General features: G+C 37.1%; 1 protein-coding gene across 3 annotated transcripts in view; it reads right to left on the minus strand.

Annotated features, from left to right (window-relative positions):
• The window catches only part of PDGFC (platelet derived growth factor C), a 120,610-nt gene that overhangs the window by 32,973 nt on the left and 64,258 nt on the right, over positions 1-23,379 (minus strand). For all 3 annotated transcript variants that reach the window (XM_041480158.1, XM_041480159.1, XM_041480157.1), the window contains one exon: positions 17,811-18,006. In XM_041480158.1, the coding sequence (XP_041336092.1) occupies positions 17,811-18,006 (196 nt within the window). The remainder of the gene's footprint in view (positions 1-17,810; positions 18,007-23,379) is intronic.

A 23,379-nucleotide genomic window follows, 5' to 3' on the forward strand; every position in this document is an offset into this window, starting at 1 on the left:
GAAACTTGGAAGGAGTTGATGCATATCCCAAGAAGACATTTGTTGAGCAAAGACCTAGACCCCACTTCATGTGAGAAAGAACCGGGTATTCTGGAAATATTGACAAGAAACATATGGGTAGGCAACATTGAGAGAATAAAACATATTGAGTCTGATTTAGTTTCATTGCTTTTAACATGTGGTCTGGGTATCCCTGGGGATCAGTGAACAACTTCAAGCAGATCCATGCAAGGTAACTCAGACATGCCAGTCAATCATCAATAAGCTTCAGTATGCCATACAAAGGTCCTCGTTTTCACTGGAAACGTTTAGTGGGTTCCCAAGTCATAAAAACATGGAAAGCCACTGCTCTAGAAGGTACATCTGGTTTCAGTGCTTTAACCTGCTTCATGTCAGTTCCCCAGCCGCCCACTGACAGAATAAACACTGAGCATTTCAGCTGCATTTTCCCTGCTCCAGCTTGAATCCCCCAGTGGCAGCACAGCCCGGTGGTTTGGGAAGGTGAGTGTGTGCTGGTAAAACCAGGGCAAGCACTCGGCTGTTTTCAGTTCCAGCTTCCCCAGCCAAGTTTTTACTTTTAAACCATAATTTGTATCCTAAGCATGAGCATAACAAACCTCTGAGAGAGTTTTGAGGTTTCTGATATTTTTATGTCCTCTTGCATGTGCAGTCATATATTAAATACATCTCACATAAATCTAAATTCGTAAATAGGAGAGTCCTTTTCAAGAGTACAAACAGTCCTACCTCTGATGATAGCAAAGGCTCATATTTTAAAAAAATGCACACAAACACACTCTACCAAATATGCCAAACTATATTTAATGTGAAAATTATTACCTCATAAACATTTTCTACTAAAGCTTTTTCTGGATTTTTTTTTCAGTAAATCTAATCTTTATAATGATTCCCAGTTCCCTAGTTAGACAGCAGGCAATAAATTCTTGTGGTGCATGTTTGTGCAAGACTGACTCGCACATTTATTATCTCCATTTAAAGGACCACTATTTTTTCCACTTAATTAAAAATGAATGCAATGAATATGCTCATTAACTGTGTTCAAAATCCATTACTGCCATGTACCACAGTTTTAAATCTTTGTTCAACTTATGATACTAATTACTTTATCATTATCTTTTTTCCCCCAAACACAAACTAATTCCTTTAACAGATCCACCAGTGTTTTTACTTTATGATCAAGTATACAACTTATTACAAAGGCAATGTGTACATTAATTGTACTAAGGCCCCAGGGCTCAACACATTTATCAAATTCATTTGGAGCACTGAGCATTTTTTCTTTTCAAGATCAGCTTTTGAAATTTCTAAAGACAACTTTTTTATTTTTCAGTTAAGAATATGAAATAATTACCTACCTTTCTGATTCTTAAAGAGTGAAATAAGCTAATATTTACATTTATTGACTTAGGTTTAAGATGTTGAGGGGAGTCAGGGGGCTTAGTGCCTCTACCTAACTTGCAGTGTTTTTTATTGCACTCTTTGGTCTTCTGGTACACCTGAAGTAAAAGAGAAACTCAAATTCCACAGTGTAAATCCTAGACCCTTCAAAATAAAGCTAATTAATGCCATTAGTAGAGAGGTAAACTTGAGGGAAATAAATATCCTGAAAAACCAAATAAAATTCAGCTTGGATAATGACATTTTTAGCCAATAACTAATCCTGTCAGTTATCTAGGTTAAATGTGCTACAAGAGCCTGCCAAAAAGCCTTCTGTGAGACTAAAATTCCTCTCATCATACATCTGGACTGATGTCTGAACTTTTTGTAAAAATAACAAAACAAAGCTGTTCAGATGCTTTAGCATTTACATTAATGTGCTACGTAATTTTGCAGCTGATGTCATGGGGCTAAGCATCAGCAGGGACAACAGCACAGCCATGGAAAACTATTTCCCCATCAAGAGAAGCTTGTACTTGAAACACAAGAGATCTAGGATAAATAACCAAGAACTGAGATGCCATTTTACAATTGCAATGGAGTAAGCAAATGTTAAAATGCATGTTGAACTTACCAAAGCAGAAGCCTTCTTTTCTTTGCAGTGTGCAAAGGAGAAAACACAAGCCTCTTTGAAAATGACTAAAGAAATGCTCTGGTGCTGTATCTGTAATATTTTTTTAAATACAACCAAGTAAAATTTATGCCAAAAGGCAGTCTAATCTCCTTTCTGGGGACTACAGATGCTCTGGCCTTTAGGCATGATGCCCATAATGCCTTCTGTTATACCTGTTGCAGAAGATCTAATCCTCTCCCCTAAGGCCTGGGTGCCTGGGAACATGGATTGAATTAACAACTTGAGCAAAGACAATTTACTGGAAAGGAGCAAGGAAGTAACATAAGCAGCTCAAAGCTTCAACAGCTTTCCAACCAGGAAATGTATTTTCCAAGGGAATATGTTTTCCTCTCCTTTCTTTATGTTTTTCTGTGGTTTATACTGTCATTTCCTAAACATATTCTGACAGGCTGTTTATCTTGGCTTGAAGTTTTGTGACCTTTCTATGGCTTCTCTCTGCCTCCAGAATTCCACAAATATATCAAAAAAATATAAGAAGCAAAAATCCACCAGGTAAAACCGTTTGTCATATCAGTGGTGTTGGACCTTTCCATCTGCATACAGATGCATGCTAGACAAAACTCTAGAAAAGCCCTTTAACACAGTTTGTGACAGGTGAAATTTATTCTTCCTTCCCCTTTTGACAAAAACAAGTTTCTTTTTCTTTAGTTAAGAAATAAGAAGTGTTAACAATCCCTAGTGAATTTTTTATGGCATTTTGTGGGGCAATGTAATATTTCTATTCCAACTTGTTTTAAAGCACATAGAATTCTGAGGTTTTCCTGGTGTTCGCATAGCACACCCAAAACATCTGGCAGTTCACCAGACAAACAGTTGTAAAATAGCACTGAAATGGTTTGGGCAGCTTCTATTTTGGAAACACTGGAAATTACTAAAAACTTGTCATCATGCAAATATAACTTTGATATTTTACTAATAAGAATTTTAACACCATCATTCCAAAGAAAACTTCACTTCCCTCTTTCAGCTCTATTTGAAATAATTTCAGTTTCTGCTATGGCAATATTTATATTTCCTATGACACAAAAGTCTTGGTTTCCATCATTTGACATAACTGTTCCTTTGTATAGACAGAAGTGTGAGGTACCGGTGATACCTTAGCTAGTCTTCACTTCTTAGATCACTTTCAAATCACATCTGTAAAAAATAATATTGCTCTTTGTAAAATAAACATATTTGCCTATAGAGGAAACCAAGGCCAAACATTTAGCTCAACAACATTTTTTTCAAAGCTTGGCAGATTCACATTTATCCAAGTGGAAAATGGGACACTGAAGCATGACAGAGGCACTCAAATCCATGGTACCTAATAGCAACTTTGTTATTCCCTGCAGGCCAATATAGAGCAAAGATGTGTGATAGGACAAGAGGAATGCAGAGTTTATGATAAAGGACAGAGGGAAAATAGGAGGACCTCAAGAAGGGAGAAAAGGACAGAGCGGCATGCTGGACTACAGGAAAAAAATTATTCCAGCTAAGGAACAAGTCTACAGACATAGCAATACAGTTGTAAAAAGAAAAGCATACTCCATCATTCATTCAACAGGTGGAGAATTTTCTTTTTTCAATACCAATACTACCCCTCTCACTGAGACAAAATTAATTTTTCCTCAAAGACAAAAGCACAGACCCAAAAGATACATCACATGAGATGAAAATCAAAATGACACAAAATTTAAGTCATCGGTAATCATGAAACTGCAGGTACTTGTGCAGTAATTTTCAGCTTATATAAAATGAAATTTTAACTCAGGTATTATTTTTTTACTTTACAATGTGACCAGGTCAGGCAGCTCAACCACCTATTGCCCAACTTTACAAGCTTCAGAGAAGCTATTTAATTCCATTGCCTTTCAAATGCATTAATTTACACCATACTCTTCTGCATTTGCTGCCAGACAGAAATATCCATATTAATGTCAGACTGGCCTGTTCAGTCCAGTCCCCCATTAAGCACATCAGTATAAGTTACCTATGAATAATGGCACTTGCCAGACAGGCAGCAGAGAAAAGAACTCAGAAAGCAGATTTCCTGGAGGGACAGAAGGGACATTGCACCTTGACTTAAATGGTGGCTCTGTGACAGCACCAGAAAATTCCATACAGGGAAAAAATTCCGTAAAGATTATTCTGCTTAACATCACCAGAAATATTTAACTGGCACTACTTTGAGTGACATTAAAGTCAGGACACTGGAACAAAACATTTTTCAAAAACTAACCATTGCAAAATTTTTATTATTTAAAATATTTCCTCTGGATTTTGTTTTTCCAATACGAATTTCCAAACAAAGTTACCCAGAGTCATTTGACTGCGTTTCCTGAGGCTCACAACATGGGTGATTTACCCCTAAGACTCACCCTCGTTAGGAGGACTTGGCAGTGTCTTCTTCTGCAAGAGGAAACTCCTTTGGATATCATTACAGATCATCCAACAATTGAGAAAAGGCCTATGTCCTATCATTTCTGTCATGAAATCATCATGCTTGATGTTTTAACATGAAAACAGAGAAAAGATGATGGAACACTAGTGATTTGATGAGAAATAAATTTCCATAGTAGTTTCTGTATTTGCTGATCTTATACACACTGTGTCATAACAGTCACTGGAAAGAAACAACAAACCCAGATATAATCCAAATAAATAACTGATGAGGTCAGTTTTTGTACTCAGAAAATTATGTTTAATTATATACAAACATCACTTCTAGCAGTAGACATCACTTGCAGCCAACAAATGAGCATAAAACCCCCAAGTATCCTGGCGTGTCTACATTTTCCATGAAATAAAGATACTCAAGGTATAAACAGAGAACATTTCTAACTGCCATTCCCCAAATATGGATTGTAATTTCTGCGCCAACCTACTTTGAATACATCTATTTTAGAATATGCAGTACTGCACATTAGGAACTGCCTTATGGAAACACAGATTCATTCACAAATGTTACACGGTTGCCATGGTTCTCCCTGTTTAATCTTTTCTCACACTGATTAATAACAGCCTGGGGCTTCTAACACAACCACACAGCTCTCTCTGTATTTCTACCTTGTTATTTAGAATACATGGGGAAAAAAAAGTTTAATCCTTAGATTTCACTGCAAGCCACTTTGATCATAAATATACACTTAACCACACTACAAGTGGAAAGGAAAAACAAGACAGAGTTCAAACCCCAATTTCTACTCTTCAAACATTCAAACCTTTTTTATTAAAAGGATGCACTGATTGTTTGATTTGGAGAAATTAACTGCTGCATTACCACACTCCATTCTACCAGAAAATATATTTTCCATTTTCTGTGGACCAGTTTCATGTGAAGGTGAGAAATACACATTTTGCAAAGCAGCTTTTGTCCCTTGGTGAATGCATTTTGGCACTGCAGGCAAAAATAAGAAGTTCAAATAAATGTGTCTCTTTTCCTCAAAACTCCCATTTTTATCAAAGGTTTACTTCAGTGCTAATTAATAAACTGTGTATTGCTGAAAACATTTCCCTGATGACTAGGCAGTTGGCACACAACTTCATCTAGGAAATAAATCCTCATGACTGATATCTAAGTGCACTGATAAACACTTATGTTTCTCATCCATAAGCACATGAATATCCCATAGCCTCTGAAGGCGACATCCACCTTGTGGGGACAAAGGGACAAGAATGAGAAATTTCAAACTAGATGCATTGGTAAATGTACTTCAGGCTCTGAAACAAAAACAATTCTATGTTCAATCAGCAAGCTTTCAACTATTTAAGCATATATTAAAGTACTGATACGGATTAAGCACATAAACAAGGAATGACAGGAATACACAATGACAGAATTCAGCCTCTACTACAAACTAATTTATAGCCATACAACTTCTATTTATACAGCATTTCAAGCACTTGAATAAGAATCTTATCGATAGAGACAGTATAATCCTGCAGGTCAGAGTTGGAGGTAAGGAAAGAAGATGTTTTCCCAAACTCTTTCTTTTACAACATCGATTGTCAAATTTCTTAGAAGCTACTTATCTTCATTGTACTACAGAATGACAGTATCCCCAATGACAGTCAGAAATATGTTTAGCTTTTTTAAAACACAGATTAAATTTGGTACAAAAATGGCCTTTTATGAGTACAACAGACATAGAAACCAAAAAAGTGCATGACATTTCATACCATCACTATTACCATAGATCAAAGAAGAATTTGGGAAAAAAGGGTGAGCTTGGAAAAAATGTACACACACAAATAAGCCTGCAAATGATGCTCCAGTCCATGCACTTACTTTGGCCTTTATCTTTAAATACAAAGAATTAAGTTCTGTGTAGATGAAGATTCCAAGGATTACCAACACTCACAGTTAATATGCTACACTTACCTTTCTCCTATCTGACTACACATTCTCCTGTAGTCTTATAAAATACAGTAAATAAAAAAGATTTTCCACAAAATTAGAAGTTACTTGGAAAGGTTATTTTTCAAGGACTAAAAATGGGTAACATTTACAAGAAACCCTTTCCTGTACCATTTCACCTCTAACTGTCTATTTTGTGCTATTCACTGGACCTCCTTAGTATTCTGCACCAGTTATAAACTAAATAATAACACACACAAGAAAAAATGGTAATTGGACAAAGTATTCTTACTCTTTTGCACAGCAGCACTTCTATTATTGGCTTTGTCTTCTGCTGTGCAAGGCATTACCAGTATTATTATTATTATTGTTATGTTACAGTAAGACATTGTGTGGAAATGAACACCAAAGTTTCAGGGTTCTGCTGTACTGGACACTACAATCTCCAAAGCACTTTTGCTTTCATAAAGATGCAGCGGCTGTCTCTCCTCACAGAGTGAATCATCTTAGTAAGTATCCTGCACTATACAGTACTACACATTCCAGATTTTGGAGAACTAAATTGTCGCCTTGCTTTCTTAAGATTTTTCTAAGCCTTCTGATGTTTGCATTCTTGTATCAAACTTTCTCACACACTTTCTGTAAACAACTTATTGTTTTGCATTCCTTTATGGAGGAGGAGAAACTTGATGGACTGTTCGTTTGTCCAGTGTCCCTGGAGAAGTAGCACTTTCACCCTCCAATCCTATGTCACCTTTGGAAATCTATAAAAGTAGGAGTCAGAAAATAAATCGCTCTCTTCCTAGCCTAAGAACAGCAGTGTGTCTGCATCGTGTTGTCTTGTGTCCTATAGCAACACTAAATGCCTTACCAAATTTTTCCCAGGACTCCTCTGTAAAGTCCGGTATACTTTATCTTGGGAATTACAGCAATCATAATAAATCACACGTTCCTACTGTACAGATCAACGTTTTGTAGAAAACCAAAAAATCTAATGGATCTTAGAGTTCACATTTAACAGGCAAGGTTGTAAAGCACTATTTCTATAAAATTTCTTCCTCTATTCACACTGTTCACAGTGGTCAGTGCATCTGTTCCAGCTTCTGTGAATCCACAAACACATATTTTACCATTGGTTTTCAAGCAGCATTATAAACATTTATTCTAGTATCCCAAAGAGTAATTTCTTCTTTATGCACTTTCCAAGATATTCCAGGGCATAAATCCTAGAATGCAGCAATGGCTCCAGACAATGATGCGCAAACTACGGCTAAGCAATATTCAAAAGTATAGTTTTTGGTGAAAAAAAACATAAGGAGCATAAGGGGCATTTTTATCAATGCAAAGATTCTGCCAGGGCAGTGCTTCCCTTCCCCTAAAGCACCCTCTGAAATTAGAACACCATGACATGCCTGGATAAGCTCCTCATCTTCCCTTCCCCTCCTCCTGCCTACTTCAGGGGAGGCTGGGGCTCTATCTATGTTCGTTTAAATGAAAACACCTTTATTTTCTTTAGCTCACAATAACATATGGCCTCTTGGCAGCCACACCTGCACACAGGATTTGCCAATCCAGGACAGAGCAGTTGTCACAGTCTGATATTCTGCTTCAGGACAGACTAGTAATTGCTAATCAAACAAAAGGTGAAAAAACCCTGTAATGTAACAGACCAGTCTGCATGAGCCATAAAAAAAATGTATTCCCAATCCTAGAAGATCACTTTTTACCTAAGTAGCATAAAAAGTTTCCTCTCACTTCAGTTTTACTAGTTATAAATTGATGATCATAAAATTATGCAAATCTATTTTCAGTTCAGCCACAGTACCAAAGGTTAGTCTGAAGAGGTATGTCTTAATAACTGGTGCTACAGTGCTGGTCTCCCTCTTCACATGCTACTTTCAGAAAATGAGATGATCTAATAATTTACCTTATAAAACCCCTATGATGCTCCCACATGACCACCTAATTATTTTTACAATAATACATCTTTCTTTCTTTTTCTGATGCACATGCATCTTCTCAGATATCCTGATGACCAGATTGATGTAAATTGCATTACATTTTACTTCTACTTTATCCTAATGGATTGTTACTAACTTGTCTGACTGAAAATATTTGCTGCTAATGCGGTCTGACTACAATTGCATGTGAGAAACATACTTTGTTAAAATGCTGATGATACACTTAAAGAAGCAAGGACAGCATTTAGGAAGATGGTAAGTGGAGAAACAAAGGTAAAAGGAAAAGCCGCACAACAGGTGAAAAAACACACTGTCCATCTAGAAACAGGACAGCTGGAATGTCTGCTATTCCTGTTTAATCCTGCTTATATACCTGATGGTGAGTCTAACATCGTAACTGTACCTGGACTTTCAGTAATCAGAAAACATCAACAAGGGACTGTATGCTATACTTACTTACATATTTAGACACTACATGGGGTAACTTTAGATTATTTTGTTGGTCCTGACTCTGCAGCTTGCAGAGTCTTGTCATCAGGAGCTAAACTGAGCCTTACCAGAAACTACAGGTGGCTACAGAGTCTGTCTGTGTCCCTGAGCTCAGGTGGTGGTGGCTCACAGTATGTTTTTCTGCCCTTGAAAGTAGAGATTTACTTCTCTGTTTTAATAAGTGGTAGGGTGATAGCAGAAGAACTCCATCAACTACAACTGCTGCCAGAACACCTTAGAAAGAAGCAAGACCCATCAGTTCCAAATTCACATTCGAAGAAAATAACTTTGGCCTCCACCATTAGAAACACTGCCAACTATGGTAACATAAAACAATTTTAGAAGCAATAAATTAGCATTAGGACCGTTTACAAAAATATTTTGATAGTGGGGACACAGTTTACTTTATTCAAACAGCTTGCTTGAGATTGTGAGGACTAGGAAGAAATTTTAAGAAGCCTAAATTTTTTTTAAGTCAATGACTGTAGTCTCTGGTGTGAAAAAGGAGTAAGGGATTCAACTGCCCACTCATCAGCAATCATTCTCCTACACACTCATGCAGGCTGTGAAAACAGGCATCAATTACTTCCAAAATAATATCTATTATAGTGTCCTCTAGCAACAGTGGATACTAAAAATGAATGCTGCATTTACAGAAATTGAGGGAAAAGTGGGTAGGTGAGTAGGCGGTCTCTAGGTTTGTGCAGAGTGCCCTTCTCATCACATCACCTGCACTCTGCTGTCCTCCCATTCCACCCAGAGAAGCATCTCCTTCACTCTTCCTTTCTTGTGTTTCACTCTGATTTGCTTAGAGAATACAGTTTTGCAGCTTTAAGAGCTTTCTGTACAAAAGAAGAGTTTACTCTTCTTGAAGCCTCGGAAATGTGTGTTACAGAGTAGCCTCAGTTACAACCACACTGAGCTTTGCTTTCCTGATTTGTTTTTAGCATTTTTTGTTGCCTGTGATACCTGCTTTGTCACACTTATAAATCTCTTATCATGAGAATGGTATTAAGCAGCTTTTAATAAGCAGTAGAGAACTCAAAAGAAAGGATACACACCACTGCCACACTGGGAACATTGGACAGCAGCTAAACCAAAAGGATGGGACCAGCTGAAAGACGAGCTATTGTTTGAATTACGTGGAATGTTTTATCTGGAATCACAAAATATCCAAAAGGAAGATATTTCTTAAAAAAACCCTAATAAACCAAACCACCAAAATCCAAAAACAAAATTAAAAAATTCCCACTACAGTTTTGTTCAATGAAATCAGAATAGAGAAGAAACAGACCCAGATATTTCTTTTTATGCAAAAACTCCACTCATTTTTTTCTTTAAAACACTAAGAAAGCAGGAAGCATAAGTTTGTTGGATTTTTCATCAGAATTCTATTCATTAAATTGAAAGAATATTGTTACATTGCAACTCACATGAGAGAAATAACTTTTGTAGTATAAAACTATTTTATTTATATATAAAGGAATTTTTAGATAATCACAGGACTCTGCTCCTAAATCAATGTAACTTCTTACAAATTTTGATTCCCATCCCCCATTCTTATCCATTTAGCATCCAAACTTCTCTTGCACTACTTTTTAGTTGTCTTGCAAATGGATCAAAGAATTAAAAATCAAAACCATAAAAATCCACTCTACAAACATCAGAAGAAATTACTCCATCAGCCTAAACTGACTCAAGTTTTATGTAATTTTCTACATAATTTTCCTAAAATACCACCTTTCTGCCACTGATAAAACATCAATGCTGCTACAAAGGGCTTCAGATTAAATTAGGTACTTCATACTAATTCTCTGCCATCAGTATTTCAATTAAACCAAGGCAGTTGAATGCTAGAACTCATCCCAACCATTTAAATTATATGTCCCCCTTTCATACTTTGAATAAAAATGATTAACAATTTATTTATGTCTTGGGAAAAAATTAAATATTTTGTATTGAGGAATGAGAGTTCATATGCTTTTTATAACCCTGAATATTAATGAATCATTCCTTTCCAAATGCATCTGAGTCACAGAACAGAGCTATAATAAATTCTAACTCAGTTATGGTTTCATTTTTGCAGAAGTTACAGCCAATTATGAGAAACTTCAGTATGACTGATAGGTAGAGTCACCTAAACAGAGTTCAGCCCACCCATGTGTCAAATCTCACAGAATTACAGAATATTCTGGGTTGGAAGAGACCCACAAAGACGATCGAGTCCAGCTCCTGGCCCTGCACAGGACCATCCCCAAGAGTCACACCCCGTGCCCAAGAGCACTGTCCAAACACTTCCTGAACTCTGTCAGGCTGGTGCTGTGACCACTTCCCTGGGGAGCTGTTCCAGTGCCTGATCACCCTCTGGGTGAAGAACCTTTTCCTGATATCCAACCTAAACTGCCCCTGATATATCTTCAAGCCATTTCCTCGGGTCCCATGGTTGGGCACCACAGAGAAGAGATCAGCATCTGCACCTCTTCTGCTCCCTGCAGAAGAAGTTGCAACTGCAATGATGTCTCCTCTTCTCCAGGCTGAAAGGACCAAGTGACCTCAGCTGCTCCTCACACAGCTTCCCCTCCAGAGCCTTCCCCATCCTTGTGGCCCTCATCTGGACACTCACTACAGCTTAATTTTTATTTTTTTTTTAAATTTTTGTATTGTGGCACCCAAAACTGCACATAATGTTCAAGGTGAGGCTGCCCCAGAGCAGAGCGGGACAATCCCCTCCCTTGCCCAGCTGGTGATGCTGTGCCTGATGCCCCCCAGGACACGCTTTGCCCTCTTGGCTGCCAGGGCACAGTGACTCATGTTCAACTTGCCATTGACCAGGACCCCCAGCTCCCTTTCCATGGCACTGCTCTCTAGCACCTCATTCCCCAGTCTGTCTGTACACCCAGAGCTGCCCCACCTCAGGTGCAGAATCCAACACTTGCCCAAGTTGAACATTGAATCATTGGAGATTATCTCATGAAAAAACAGGTGGTTAAAATTGAACATACTGAAATGCTAAGGCAACAGCTGTAAGAAAAGAGTTTTAAGGATTAGTCTTCACTATAACTTTCATCTCTGCTTTCTGGATTCTGTGGGTTTTGGTACTCAATGTTTTGGGGACTTTCCCAGTTTGAAGCCTTAAAATTTTTGGGGACTCTATTTTGAATTCTCAAATAAAGATGGCAGCAGCAACCCCTTCATTTTCAGAAATATGTGAGGAAGCAGTAAAAATCCCAGCAGCCCAGCTACTTAGCAACATGAGTCACTGTGAACATTGTCTGCACCAATTCCACTTTAAATACAGAGTTCACTTAAAGGTCCTTATGCAGTTATTCAAAGCCAACTTGAACTTTGTACTTACTCAGGAGATAACTTCACCTTCTGTAACCACAGTCAATGAGAAGAATTTAACTGATAGTAAAGTCAGCCCATCAATTGTGTCCAGAAAACAATTTTCTTGGGAACCAGACCTTGATAAGGAACTTGTTGCCCTCAAAAGCCCCAGAAGTAATACTTACTTTATGTGAAGAGTTATATTTCTTTCACAAATCTATGCTTAATACTGGTGTGGTCTTCACACATATACCATTGACTCTATAATGCACCAAGGTAAAAAGCTTTTTCTTCCCTAGGGGGCAGAGTGTGGGATGGAGTTTCTTCTGAATAGAAGAAAATGATGCTGACATTATCCTTTCATGCATGCACTCTCTTGATGCTGCAAGGTGTTTCCATACAAAAGCGCAAAATTTCCATACAAAAGCGCAAAAACAGAAGCAAAATTTCTGTTGTTGTTTTTACTGAAGCATTAGAGAGTCACTGTTATGCATCCATATCTTACTCCACATATTAGACATTGTAATAATGACAAGAAACAAAGTTCCACATGGTGCAAGTAACTCATTGTGTCTTATATTACACAGAAAGATGTCTTTGGAAAATTATGTGACAAAATGTTCAGTCTTTCTATTGTGTTTAGTGTAAATTATCACTGCCTAGCATCCATCTGAAACAAATTATGCAAAAAAAAAAAAAAAAAGAAAAAAAGACTGCTAAGCAAACATTTTCTTTCTTCATAGTCACAGATGAAAGACAGTGTCTGTATGTTTCCTCTTTAATACACCTTTTTCAGTGTTGTCAGACTAAGCCAAATCTTCTAATTCTTTAATTCTTATAAAGAATTTCCTAACAATATATTCATTAGGAACCCATATGACTGATGAAGCAGTCTGGATCACAGCTTCTATCCCAGAATCTTGATGTTCCATGAATGGAAAGCAACAGCTCAGTCACAACAGACCTGCAGTGAAGGAAAGTAGCCAAAGGAAACATGGAAAGGGGAGGTAGTGAATTTAATACATGTGGCACTGAATAATAAAGCATCAACCTAAGAATCCTCAGAGGAAGAATATTCCCAGGATTAAAAAATTAAGTATTGAATTTGAGAGGAAAAGGAAAAACAAGTCGCACAGATTTTACCCTATGTTAGCACTGATGGCTGCCTTCAGCTTAACTAATTTTCTGCAGGAAGAAGTTCCACAAATTACAAATATCAAGTAGACAAGCTTTTAAATCTCTTTCAAAACATTATAGGTTAATGCTTTACTTATACATGTAAATGAACAGACTCACATCTGCAGCTGCTAAAAGCCTCCCTCCACCCCTAAACAAACAAACTATAGTTGATAATTTAAATTATTAGAGGGCTAAAGAGAGTTGGAAATTAGTGTAAGCATCCTAAAATAAAGATGTTGCTAAAATGGTATTTATTATTCTACTATCAGTTAGTTCCACAGCCTTTTACTCAGGCATTTCATCCTTATCACCTTAACTATAGTAATTGCACTTTGGATTTGTGACACATTTCTGTGTTTTATTACATATAATAAAAGTCAGACTGTAATCATCAGATGATTAGAAAGAACAGCTGCAACCACTACTCAGATGAACAACTAGAGCCATTCCATGCACAGGGAGAGAGCAAGAAGAAAGATTCTTTCCTTTCCCTTTCCTATTTTTGCCTTGCATTTTAATGCTCTGACCAACTCACATAATCAGACTTCCTTTCAAGGTCAAGTGTAATATCTATGCTCTTGCTGGAAGAAAGCTAAATCTATGTCTTCCTGTCACAGAGGAGTTAATCATAAAGCTGTTATCACTTCATGTTCTTATTGACAGAAAGCAACAAATTTGAACAACAAGCAACAGCTGAGCAGAAGTCAGTTTTTGGTCAAGAAGAGTTATGGCAGCTCCCTGGCAATAGGAGCTGTCTGGCACAGGAGTCTAATGGCTTTATGATTAAAACAGGATTGAGGGGCTACCATCATAAAAATAATGACCTGTCATATCAGCTACCATACCAACAGCAGAAAAACTGCATTTTCATTTCATCAGAAAGGGCAGGCGTATGCAATCCAAATTCGCAATGCCTCTGCTAGAAATTCACTGCCACTTTTATCATGTAAACAGTACTGCACAAAACACCCAAGAGTTACATCCTTCTCCTTTCTCCTTGGTTGGTTTGAAGGGGGATTATTTTGCTTGTAATATTTTTCTTTTGCAAGTCACAACTGAAATGAAACAGAGTGTATGAAACTGAAGTTACCACAATATTGCAGAGATTTATACATTCCTACTGTCTACCAAATAACCTACATGTCTTCTAGACATATGCATGGATCTAGTTTCCAAAAAAAGTGGAGTTTGTGTTCACTTTGGAAAGGACTTCTTAACATTTTGTCCATTGGAAGGATGAAGTGCAGATGATGTAGAACTATTGTGAAGAAAACCAAAAAACAAAAAACATTGACTAGCTTTAAAGGAATGAAAACATGATGTGCTTGAATTTCACGTACATCACCATTGTAAAACCAGGATAAAAATCACTTGGTTAAATACAGGCAAAATACCAGAATTTTATTCTAAAAATCCTGTAATTTAAAACCGTGTAATCATGCTTAAGACTGTTGAGAATTAGCAGAATGTGCACGTTAATGCAGGTGAGGCTGAGTCAGAAGGGCTGGCCTTAACACAATTTTTTTGTAATGCAAATTTGCTACATTAGTAAATACTCTAAGTTGAATGGCAAGTAAAAACCGAGTGGGGAAAAAAAAAAAAGCCATGCAGGATCACTTTGATTTGCATTTGAGAAAATATTTGAAGTACAGCCTAGAGTGATACCTGAAAAATATCTGTAAAATGTGATATTTGCTATAGATGAAAAGACTTCACTGAATAGCCTGAAATGTCAGAACTGACTTTGAAGAAATCCAAGGTCAGATACAGGACAAAACTTGCCATAGCTTCAGGATACATCTATGACATTTTTTAGTCACCACTACTATTGTATTCCTGATGTAGAACCATGCTAAACAAAAAACACTTGTACAACTGGATATGTTTGAGTTTCATTTTTCTCCAAATTATGGGCAATATTTGAATTACTATGAGATGCAAAAACTGCTAATTATCTTAAACTGTTATACTCCAGACTATTCTCTCATTGGCCCTATGAGCTGACACCACAGGGCCCCACAGTCTGCAGAGATGACAAAGAAAGTTCTGGCATTACCCAGAATGAACAGCTTAAACAGGCAGAGAGACTGAAAACTGTGACACTGACCACAGCAGGTAACTCATGAGGTTGTCTCAGACACTACAGAAGGGAGAAAATGATATCCTGATACACACTGTACACTGCATAGAAAGTCTAATGTTTCCTGGCTGCAGTTTTTACTTAGTTTCAGTCATATGTCAAAGCTAAAGGTATAGAATTATAATAGATCAAACTTCATGTGATGTTTCATTCTGTCCTTGGTCATACAAATCTGCTATTGGAGAAGTCGTTGAGCACTCTACATGAACAATAGTGATCTGTGTGTTTCAAGATGGCAGAAGCACGGTACAGTAATAAATTCTGTGGGATGTAGTCAATAAAAAAAACCCTAGTTTTTCTACAGAACGTATTGGAAGAAGTATAAATAATTTTATTAGGAACTCTAAGGGTAAGAAATGCAAGACATAACTCATAAAGAGATATTACTCAGGTAACTGGTAACTTACTTGACCTGTGTAGAATTATTTTACATATGTAATCTGTCTCTTAGTTATTTCCTCAACTTGTTTGTTATTTATACTACCTTTACATTAAACAAGTTGCAATTTCTCTTCCTTTACTGAACTTGCTACTGAAATTGAAGTCCAGAGGAATCCTGGAGTTAAAATCAAAAATATAAATCTTTTCCAGAGAGAAATATAACTCTCTTTTTAATCTTCCAAACCAAAAAGCCCAGTATTTTTTCAGTAGGACACATATCAGGAATTGCAGTCATGCAACTTCCTGGTATCCCTGAACAATTACAAGCATGGTAAGATTCTAACTGAGTGAAGATTGAGTGACTTGCTACTGTTTCTTAATTTGTCAGTCCTTTTGTATTTAGCACATTATTTACCTAAAATAAATCTACTCACAATTAAAATACTATTCTAGTTATAATATTATAAAATATTTTAACTTATCTTTCTTCTCTTTTTGCAAGTGGATGAATGAGTCACCCTACCTGGATTTTCTTTCACTTGCCACTTCACTCTGCCATATGCAAAGAAAAGGAAAAGCAAGCTAAGTTTTTACTTGAAGAAAAGACTTATTGTGCAAAGGGAGTGCACTCATTCAAGCAAACCTGTGTTTACAGTCATTAGCATATAGTATAGTACTGATATGGCCTTGGTAATTACTTGCTTTAGAATTCTGAGAAAAAGATATTCATCTGTTATAAACACCTTTTCCCAAATTAAGGATAAGTGCAAAAATAACCTCTAAAGAATTCAAATTTGTTATCAAAAGTTGATACACGCCAATGGAATAACAGTCAATTAAAAAAACTGAAAACAAGAATCAAGTCAAATGCGTGTATGATGTACATAAAAATAAAAATCAAATCAGAAAAACAAAAAAAACCCCAAAAATATTACTTTGAAACAAAAATCTTGTGTGAACTACTTCTCCAGGAAGGTATCAAAGGAGAAAATGCCATTTAAATGACATATTTTATTTAATTTACTGAAGAGTGCAGACAACATACCACTATTCACACATCAGGACTTTTTATGATGTGTTGCTGAGAATACAGACAGATACAGGATACAAGAGTTTAGGATGTCTCCTCTTTCACCCTCCCACAGGAAATGTCAGTCCTACTGCCTCTCAAAACATCCAAAACTTTACCAACCACATGGCTTGGTTCAGAACTACATCTGTGCTGACGCCTGTTATGTCACAACTGTTTCTCTCCTAAATTACAAAGCCTTCAGCTGAGAATCATGGAAGGAAACAGAGACCCCACAAGTCCTACAGAAACCTTTGCCAGTGACTGAGCATGCAGATGCTTACTGAAGTCAGGGAAAAACCAGTACCACTGAAGAATGTCAATTAGCACAGTACTTCAAGTGCTGTTTTTCACAGATAACTTGACAACTTAAGGCCATTAAAATATTGTAGAGTAGTGTGTGCGGGTGTCTTAAACAGCGGTGTAATACTTTTTGTCATGATCTGAATTCTGCTTCAGGCAACTTACTCACCAAAATTTACTCTGCAAAAACTAGACATTCATCATTCTAACATTCTGTCAATAATATTTTCCCAGATGTCAAAACTTTCACTTGAGAGGGAGATTAAATATGTCACATTTTTCTATTGTAATATATCTATGGCCTAGGTATTGAATGCAGAAGTAAAAATAGGAGCACACCAGAACTTTCAAGCATGAATAACTCCTGTAGCACTATAAAAGAAAATCATAAACCAATACTTTAAAAGATGCATTTTATATGTAAATTAACATGCAAGTGTTGATTTTTGCAAAACTCAAGCAGTACCTTTTTTCTTCATCTCCAATCACCTCCTTTCAGAATTTCCTAAGTAAAAGGGAAGGTAACTTACTTGCAAATGTCATCTTCTGGGTCCTCAAGCCCAAATCTTTCATCAAAAGTAAGCTGTATCCATACGTTTTCATCAAGAGCTACTAATCTCCACACTAGCACAGTGTTGCGTGGGTATGTGTGTGGAAACTTGGGGCTGTGAATACTCCCATTAGTAGTCACAGTAATTATCTTCTCATGGTGAGGGTCCTGCACACCTACAGGAAGGACAGAAAACAGAGGCATCAATACTCATTCATTCTCCTTTCCCCAAAGTGTCAGTATAGTATGCACAAATAAAGATGCTTTTGCTTTATTTGCTTTTCTTCATCTGGCAAGAATTTCTGCTTGAAAAGTCCATATAATAACAAAAAGACAAGAGTTTTTCTAAAACCTGTATATTGTCAGATTGGTATCCACTCAGTAAATTATAGGAGTTCTCTGAGGTAGCTATTAATAAATTTGTAACAAAACAAGGTCGCAGTTTTATAGAGGAGATTTTATATTCCTTTCTTTTCAGCTATTCTTTTTTTTTTCCAGTTAGATATTCTACCTTGTTTTTCTGACTTTTCTTTATAAACAGCATTCTGATGAACATTCATTTGAATTTATAAAACACATACATACTTTAATCTACTATGAAAATATACGCTGCAATTGCATACTTCAATATAGCCATATATAAAAGTCAACAGCTAAATTAATGTAGTGCAAGAAAAGACCACAGACACTGCATTGCTATTTCAAAAGAATCAATCTATACTTAAAAATAATTTAAAGTCTGACGAACTTCTTCCTTCTATTATTCTGGACTTGTGCTTTCTACTTTTGGTATGAAAATGGTATGTTTTCTTTTAAGTAGAATGGCTGCTTGTATCAAGCTAATGGAGTGTGGTCTCGCCCACATCCATGCACACTTGCAAAGGACTGACTGCAGTAACAGAGGACAGCATGCAGTAATAAGAAAAAAAGGCACAAAACCAGAATTCCTAATTTAGATACTTCTTTGGGTTTTTGTTAGCTGAGTCACAAACATTTTTCTATAATGTACAGTCTGTCAGCTGAGAGCTGCTTGCTACACACAGGAGCCAACAATAATAAAAATTACTTTCCCAGAGATTAGTGCACTAGAGTGCTATTTCCAAAGCATTCAAAAGACCACCATTTCAGATAAACGTGTCAAAGTGTGGTATCTGATGACACTATACTTAGTGATACTTTCTGTCCCTAAAAACACAAACAGAAACCATGACATATTTCACAACATATTAAAAAGTGTTTTCTTTTGCATCATCAGGGCACTGATAATAACAGCATTGCAAGTAAGGACTGTAAATAGTCCAGGGATATCATGATTGGGAAGTCAATAAAAAAGGGGAAAGGAATGAAGACATATCTATTATTTGGTGAACTGCATCTCCAGTACCTTCAAGCTCCCCCATTTATAATGGAAAAAATATCTATTTGCTTTACACACAACAGTGTTACATGAACATATCAAATTTCCACACACACCACTTGCTCCATTTCAAATATTTGCTTTCTCACAGTGGAATTTCTTCTCTTACAAAAGAATTATTTTGTATGACTACAAAGGCAAGTAATTGCTGTCACTGGAGAATGAAGCTATTTAATTCTATTCAGGTAAGCTGCAATATTCCTTTTTATCTGTTCTACAGAATTTGTACCAGTGTACCTCAAAACTCTAACCTTTTTCTCCTGAGTTCATGCATGGTCTGAAAATTGCTTCTGTAGACTGTGAAAAGCACAGCTACCTGTGCATGGCTAAAATGAGACTATAGTTTTTGATCTTTGTGGAATGACCTTGCAATTCCTGGCTTTATTTTAGGTATAAATCAGTCCAAGTTACACTAAAAAGGCAGTAACAAGCTCACTCAGATTTACAGCAGCCAGCTGCAGAACTCCAAATCTATATACATAGCTGTTGTGGGCTGTCTGCCTTTCTATGAACAACCATCCTCCCCACACTCATCCTGATGTCCCTTCACTGTCAAAAAAAAAAAAATATTACTGTAAAAAACAGCAGTGAAAAACTCTGAAGCATCAGTTCAGCTGAGGACAGGTGAGGACTGAGACAAGGCACCATCTCAGCCAGGAGACAACTGGGAAAATGGGGACAGACAAGGACCAGACAATGCATTTGCATCTTCAGTAAAAAGCTTCAGCAGACAATGAGCAACTAAGATCATCTTCAGGAGAAAGTCCTGGAAATGAGTCAAACTAGACAGGAAAAATCCCTGAGCTGACCTAGAGATATGACACGGTTGTATTTATTAGGAAAGGACGGCACACACTGAACATAGCCTGAAGTTGAAGAATGAGTCGCCGCAGTCGTCTTTGATGTGGTACAAGATGTTATCACCAGATTTATACATCCATCAGTGCAGAACGTCTGCCCCTGAAAATTACAAGATTCCAGGCATTCTGAAAGCACAGCAGTGCCTAACCCTTCCACCCATGTAGTACTGCAGAAGAAAAACCACAGTATCACCAAACAGATCAGTAGATGCCACTGTAAACTGAAATTAAACCCACCAACTAGACAAGCTCATTCCTGCCTACTTCAAAGTAAGTCTCTTCCCCCATGGGCACAACACATTTCACAAAGATCAGCACTGACACTTTTTAAATACAGCAAATACCTCTTAGTACATTGTAATCTCTACATTTTAGCAAGGGTCATGGTTAAAACTCAGACAAATTGCATGCAGTTCAGGAGGTAGAAGAGGAACTGCAGAAGAAGAGAGGAGCACCATGGGTGGAATAATGACCTCGGCACTGATTCACTTAAAAGGCCATACAGTACTGGAAAAATTTGTTTTTAAATCTTTTTGTTAAAATTACACTTTTTCCACAACAGGACAACTAATCACAGTTGGTAATCAACAGTACTGCTAATCACACAGTCTTTATATATATTATTTGGTTAATTTCATCTGGTAGCCCTAAATTATTAAAAATAACTTTAGGCCTTCAGAAAGAACATTAGCTCATGTGTGGGTATCATTGCTTAAAAAAAACAAAGCCAAATCCAAACATAAAATATCCGAACTCCAAATATTTACCAATAAACATTAGAAATTTTTGAGATATACAGAAACATTGCAGTTTGTGAATCTTCTGTTTTAAAACTGAGGGAAAAAAGGTGCCAGTAACTATTTGGTCATTACCATAGAACTTGAGAGGGAAACAGGGCTTTTTAATTAATTGAAAGGATTTCTGGACAGCATTCCCATATAATTTTTATAACGCACCCATCTGTACAGCAACTGAGACTTTGTAAAAGAAATTCTTTAAAATATAACATATTTTTTCCTGTTTCCCCAGAATTTCAAGAAGCAATAAGTCTGCTTTCAAAAGCAGTAACTCAAGCCATGCAGGGGTACCTCTTTCTGTCCTGTCTCTGATTCAGTTGCCTCCAGGCACTTCTTAGCTATTATTTGAATACAACAGTCAAAAGAAATTTAACTCTTTTTGCCAGGAACAAAAGAAAAACTGGAAATTCGTCTGTTATTGGCAGAATATTGAAGACAAATACCTCTCTTCTACATTGTTTGCACATAAAATGGCTATCAGGGCAAAGTCACTCCAAGTCATACAAATGCTGCTTTGCAGAGACCTCGGGAGACCCCCAGCCCCAGCTCCTGCTTAGGTCACAGCTCCTGCTCACACCAGAGCAGCTCAGTCATTGGAGGGCTGGCATTTCCAGACAATGCCCAAAGCCCCTCACACATGGAAACTCCACAGTGCCTTGGGATAACTTGTTCCATTGCTGCACTGCCTCTCTAGGTAAGATGTTATTTCCTAATACTAAATTTGATCCTCTCAAGCTGCAATTTTTCAGCCATGATTATTTTGTTATTTTGCGGGGGTTTTTTGTTTGTTTATTTGTTTTGGGTTTTTTGGGGGGATAAAGGGGGGTTGGTTGGTGGGTTTTTGGTTTTTTGGGGGGTTTGGGGGTTATTTTTTTTTATTTTGGTTTTTTGGGGTTTTTTTCAGGATTCATTCTGGGGTTACATTCTGTACCTCCTACCAGGAAGAGCTTAACTTTTCCATCCCCTGCAACTGCTCTTCAGGCAAATGGGGGCCTGTTATGGCTGCCTCACAACCTTCTCTTCCTCAGACAAAAAAAAAGAACCAGACTGTCCATCAGTACCTGCCACCAGCCAGCTGAGCCTTCAAGCCTGGCCATCCAGCCAACGCTCAACCTAAGTAAGCAGTCTACTCTTCCAAAACTTTTGCCCCAAGTTGCACAAGAAATGTTTCTGAAGCTCACAGGGTTGGCTTTCATCATCAACTTTTCCAGTCGATGATGACTAAGAAAAAGAAAATTTAATACTGACTTGCTCTATCTCTTAAGAGAGCTTCCCTAAGCAGTATAATCTGCCGCTTTTCTGGGATACATTTCTTGAGATGGATCTTCTGTGAATTTTCCATTTTCAGTTGCTTCTATGATACAGCTACCTACTTTAAGTCTTGACATGATTCTTGAAGTATTAGCAAGAAATTAGAAAGAGAGATGAACACTACCCACAGTACACACACACAATATACACGTGATCTGTCAACATCACAGCATGATAAATTCAACCTCTAACTAGAAATCAGATAATTTTCACAGTTACATGTAATCCCAAATTAGAAAACTTAAGAAATACAATTTATAAAGTATCATATAGATATAAAGTAACAAAGTAGGAACATGTAAGATAAATATTACATTTTGTTTACATTACTCCTCCCTCTGACACATAACTCACACACTTGGAAAGATGTGAAAACATTCTAGTTGCCACAACTTAAGATAAATGCATAGAAGAACTGTATTTCGTTTTTGGTTTTTTTTTTTAATCCTACAATTTAACCTATTCCTTTTTTCTTCAGTTACTATTTTGAGTTCAAACTTGTGCTGTTACCTTAGGCACTGAATATCACACACTATTTGACTGCTGGCTAAAGGTCTTTCTGCCTTTCACATTACGTTAAGGACTGAACACAGAAGAAGTGAGCAGAGAAGAAAAAGTTCTCTAATTGATCTTCAGGAGCCCTCAGTTTTGGCAGCTGGCCCAACAGGGAGGACAAAAGGAAGAAAAAGAAAGAGAGGACAGAGGGGTGGAGGGGGGGAAGACATCAATGGGTGACAGAGCATGGAACTGCAGTAACAGATTTAATAAAGTTTCCACACAGCTGTGTGATTTAATGTCCTGCAGAAGATAATAATGACTAATCAGAAAGTAACAAACTTTTTTTGATTTCAAATTGCATCAAGAAACAGAAATTAATTTATATTTTTACTTTACAAGTTCATACTTTATAACCTTCAAGTATTCTGCCAGCGCTTTGCCTAGTACTCTGGCTTCTGCTCAAAGAAGAGAATGGCAATTAAACAGCGGTGGTTTTTTGGTGGGGTTTTTTTGGTAGGTTTTTTTTGGTTAGTTGGTTGGCTGGTTGTTGTCGCAGGGTTTTTTTTTTCCTCCACAGTAAATCTTCTTGCATTAAAAGTAACGCCTTTTGCGATCTGTTTTCAGACCAAATTCTTTTGGAAGGCAGTCTTGGTCCTGGACTTCTCA

Source organism: Pyrgilauda ruficollis, unplaced genomic scaffold (assembly GCF_017590135.1).
Source record: "Pyrgilauda ruficollis isolate IOZ18807 unplaced genomic scaffold, ASM1759013v1 scaffold5, whole genome shotgun sequence".
Lineage (NCBI taxonomy): Eukaryota > Metazoa > Chordata > Aves > Passeriformes > Passeridae > Pyrgilauda > Pyrgilauda ruficollis.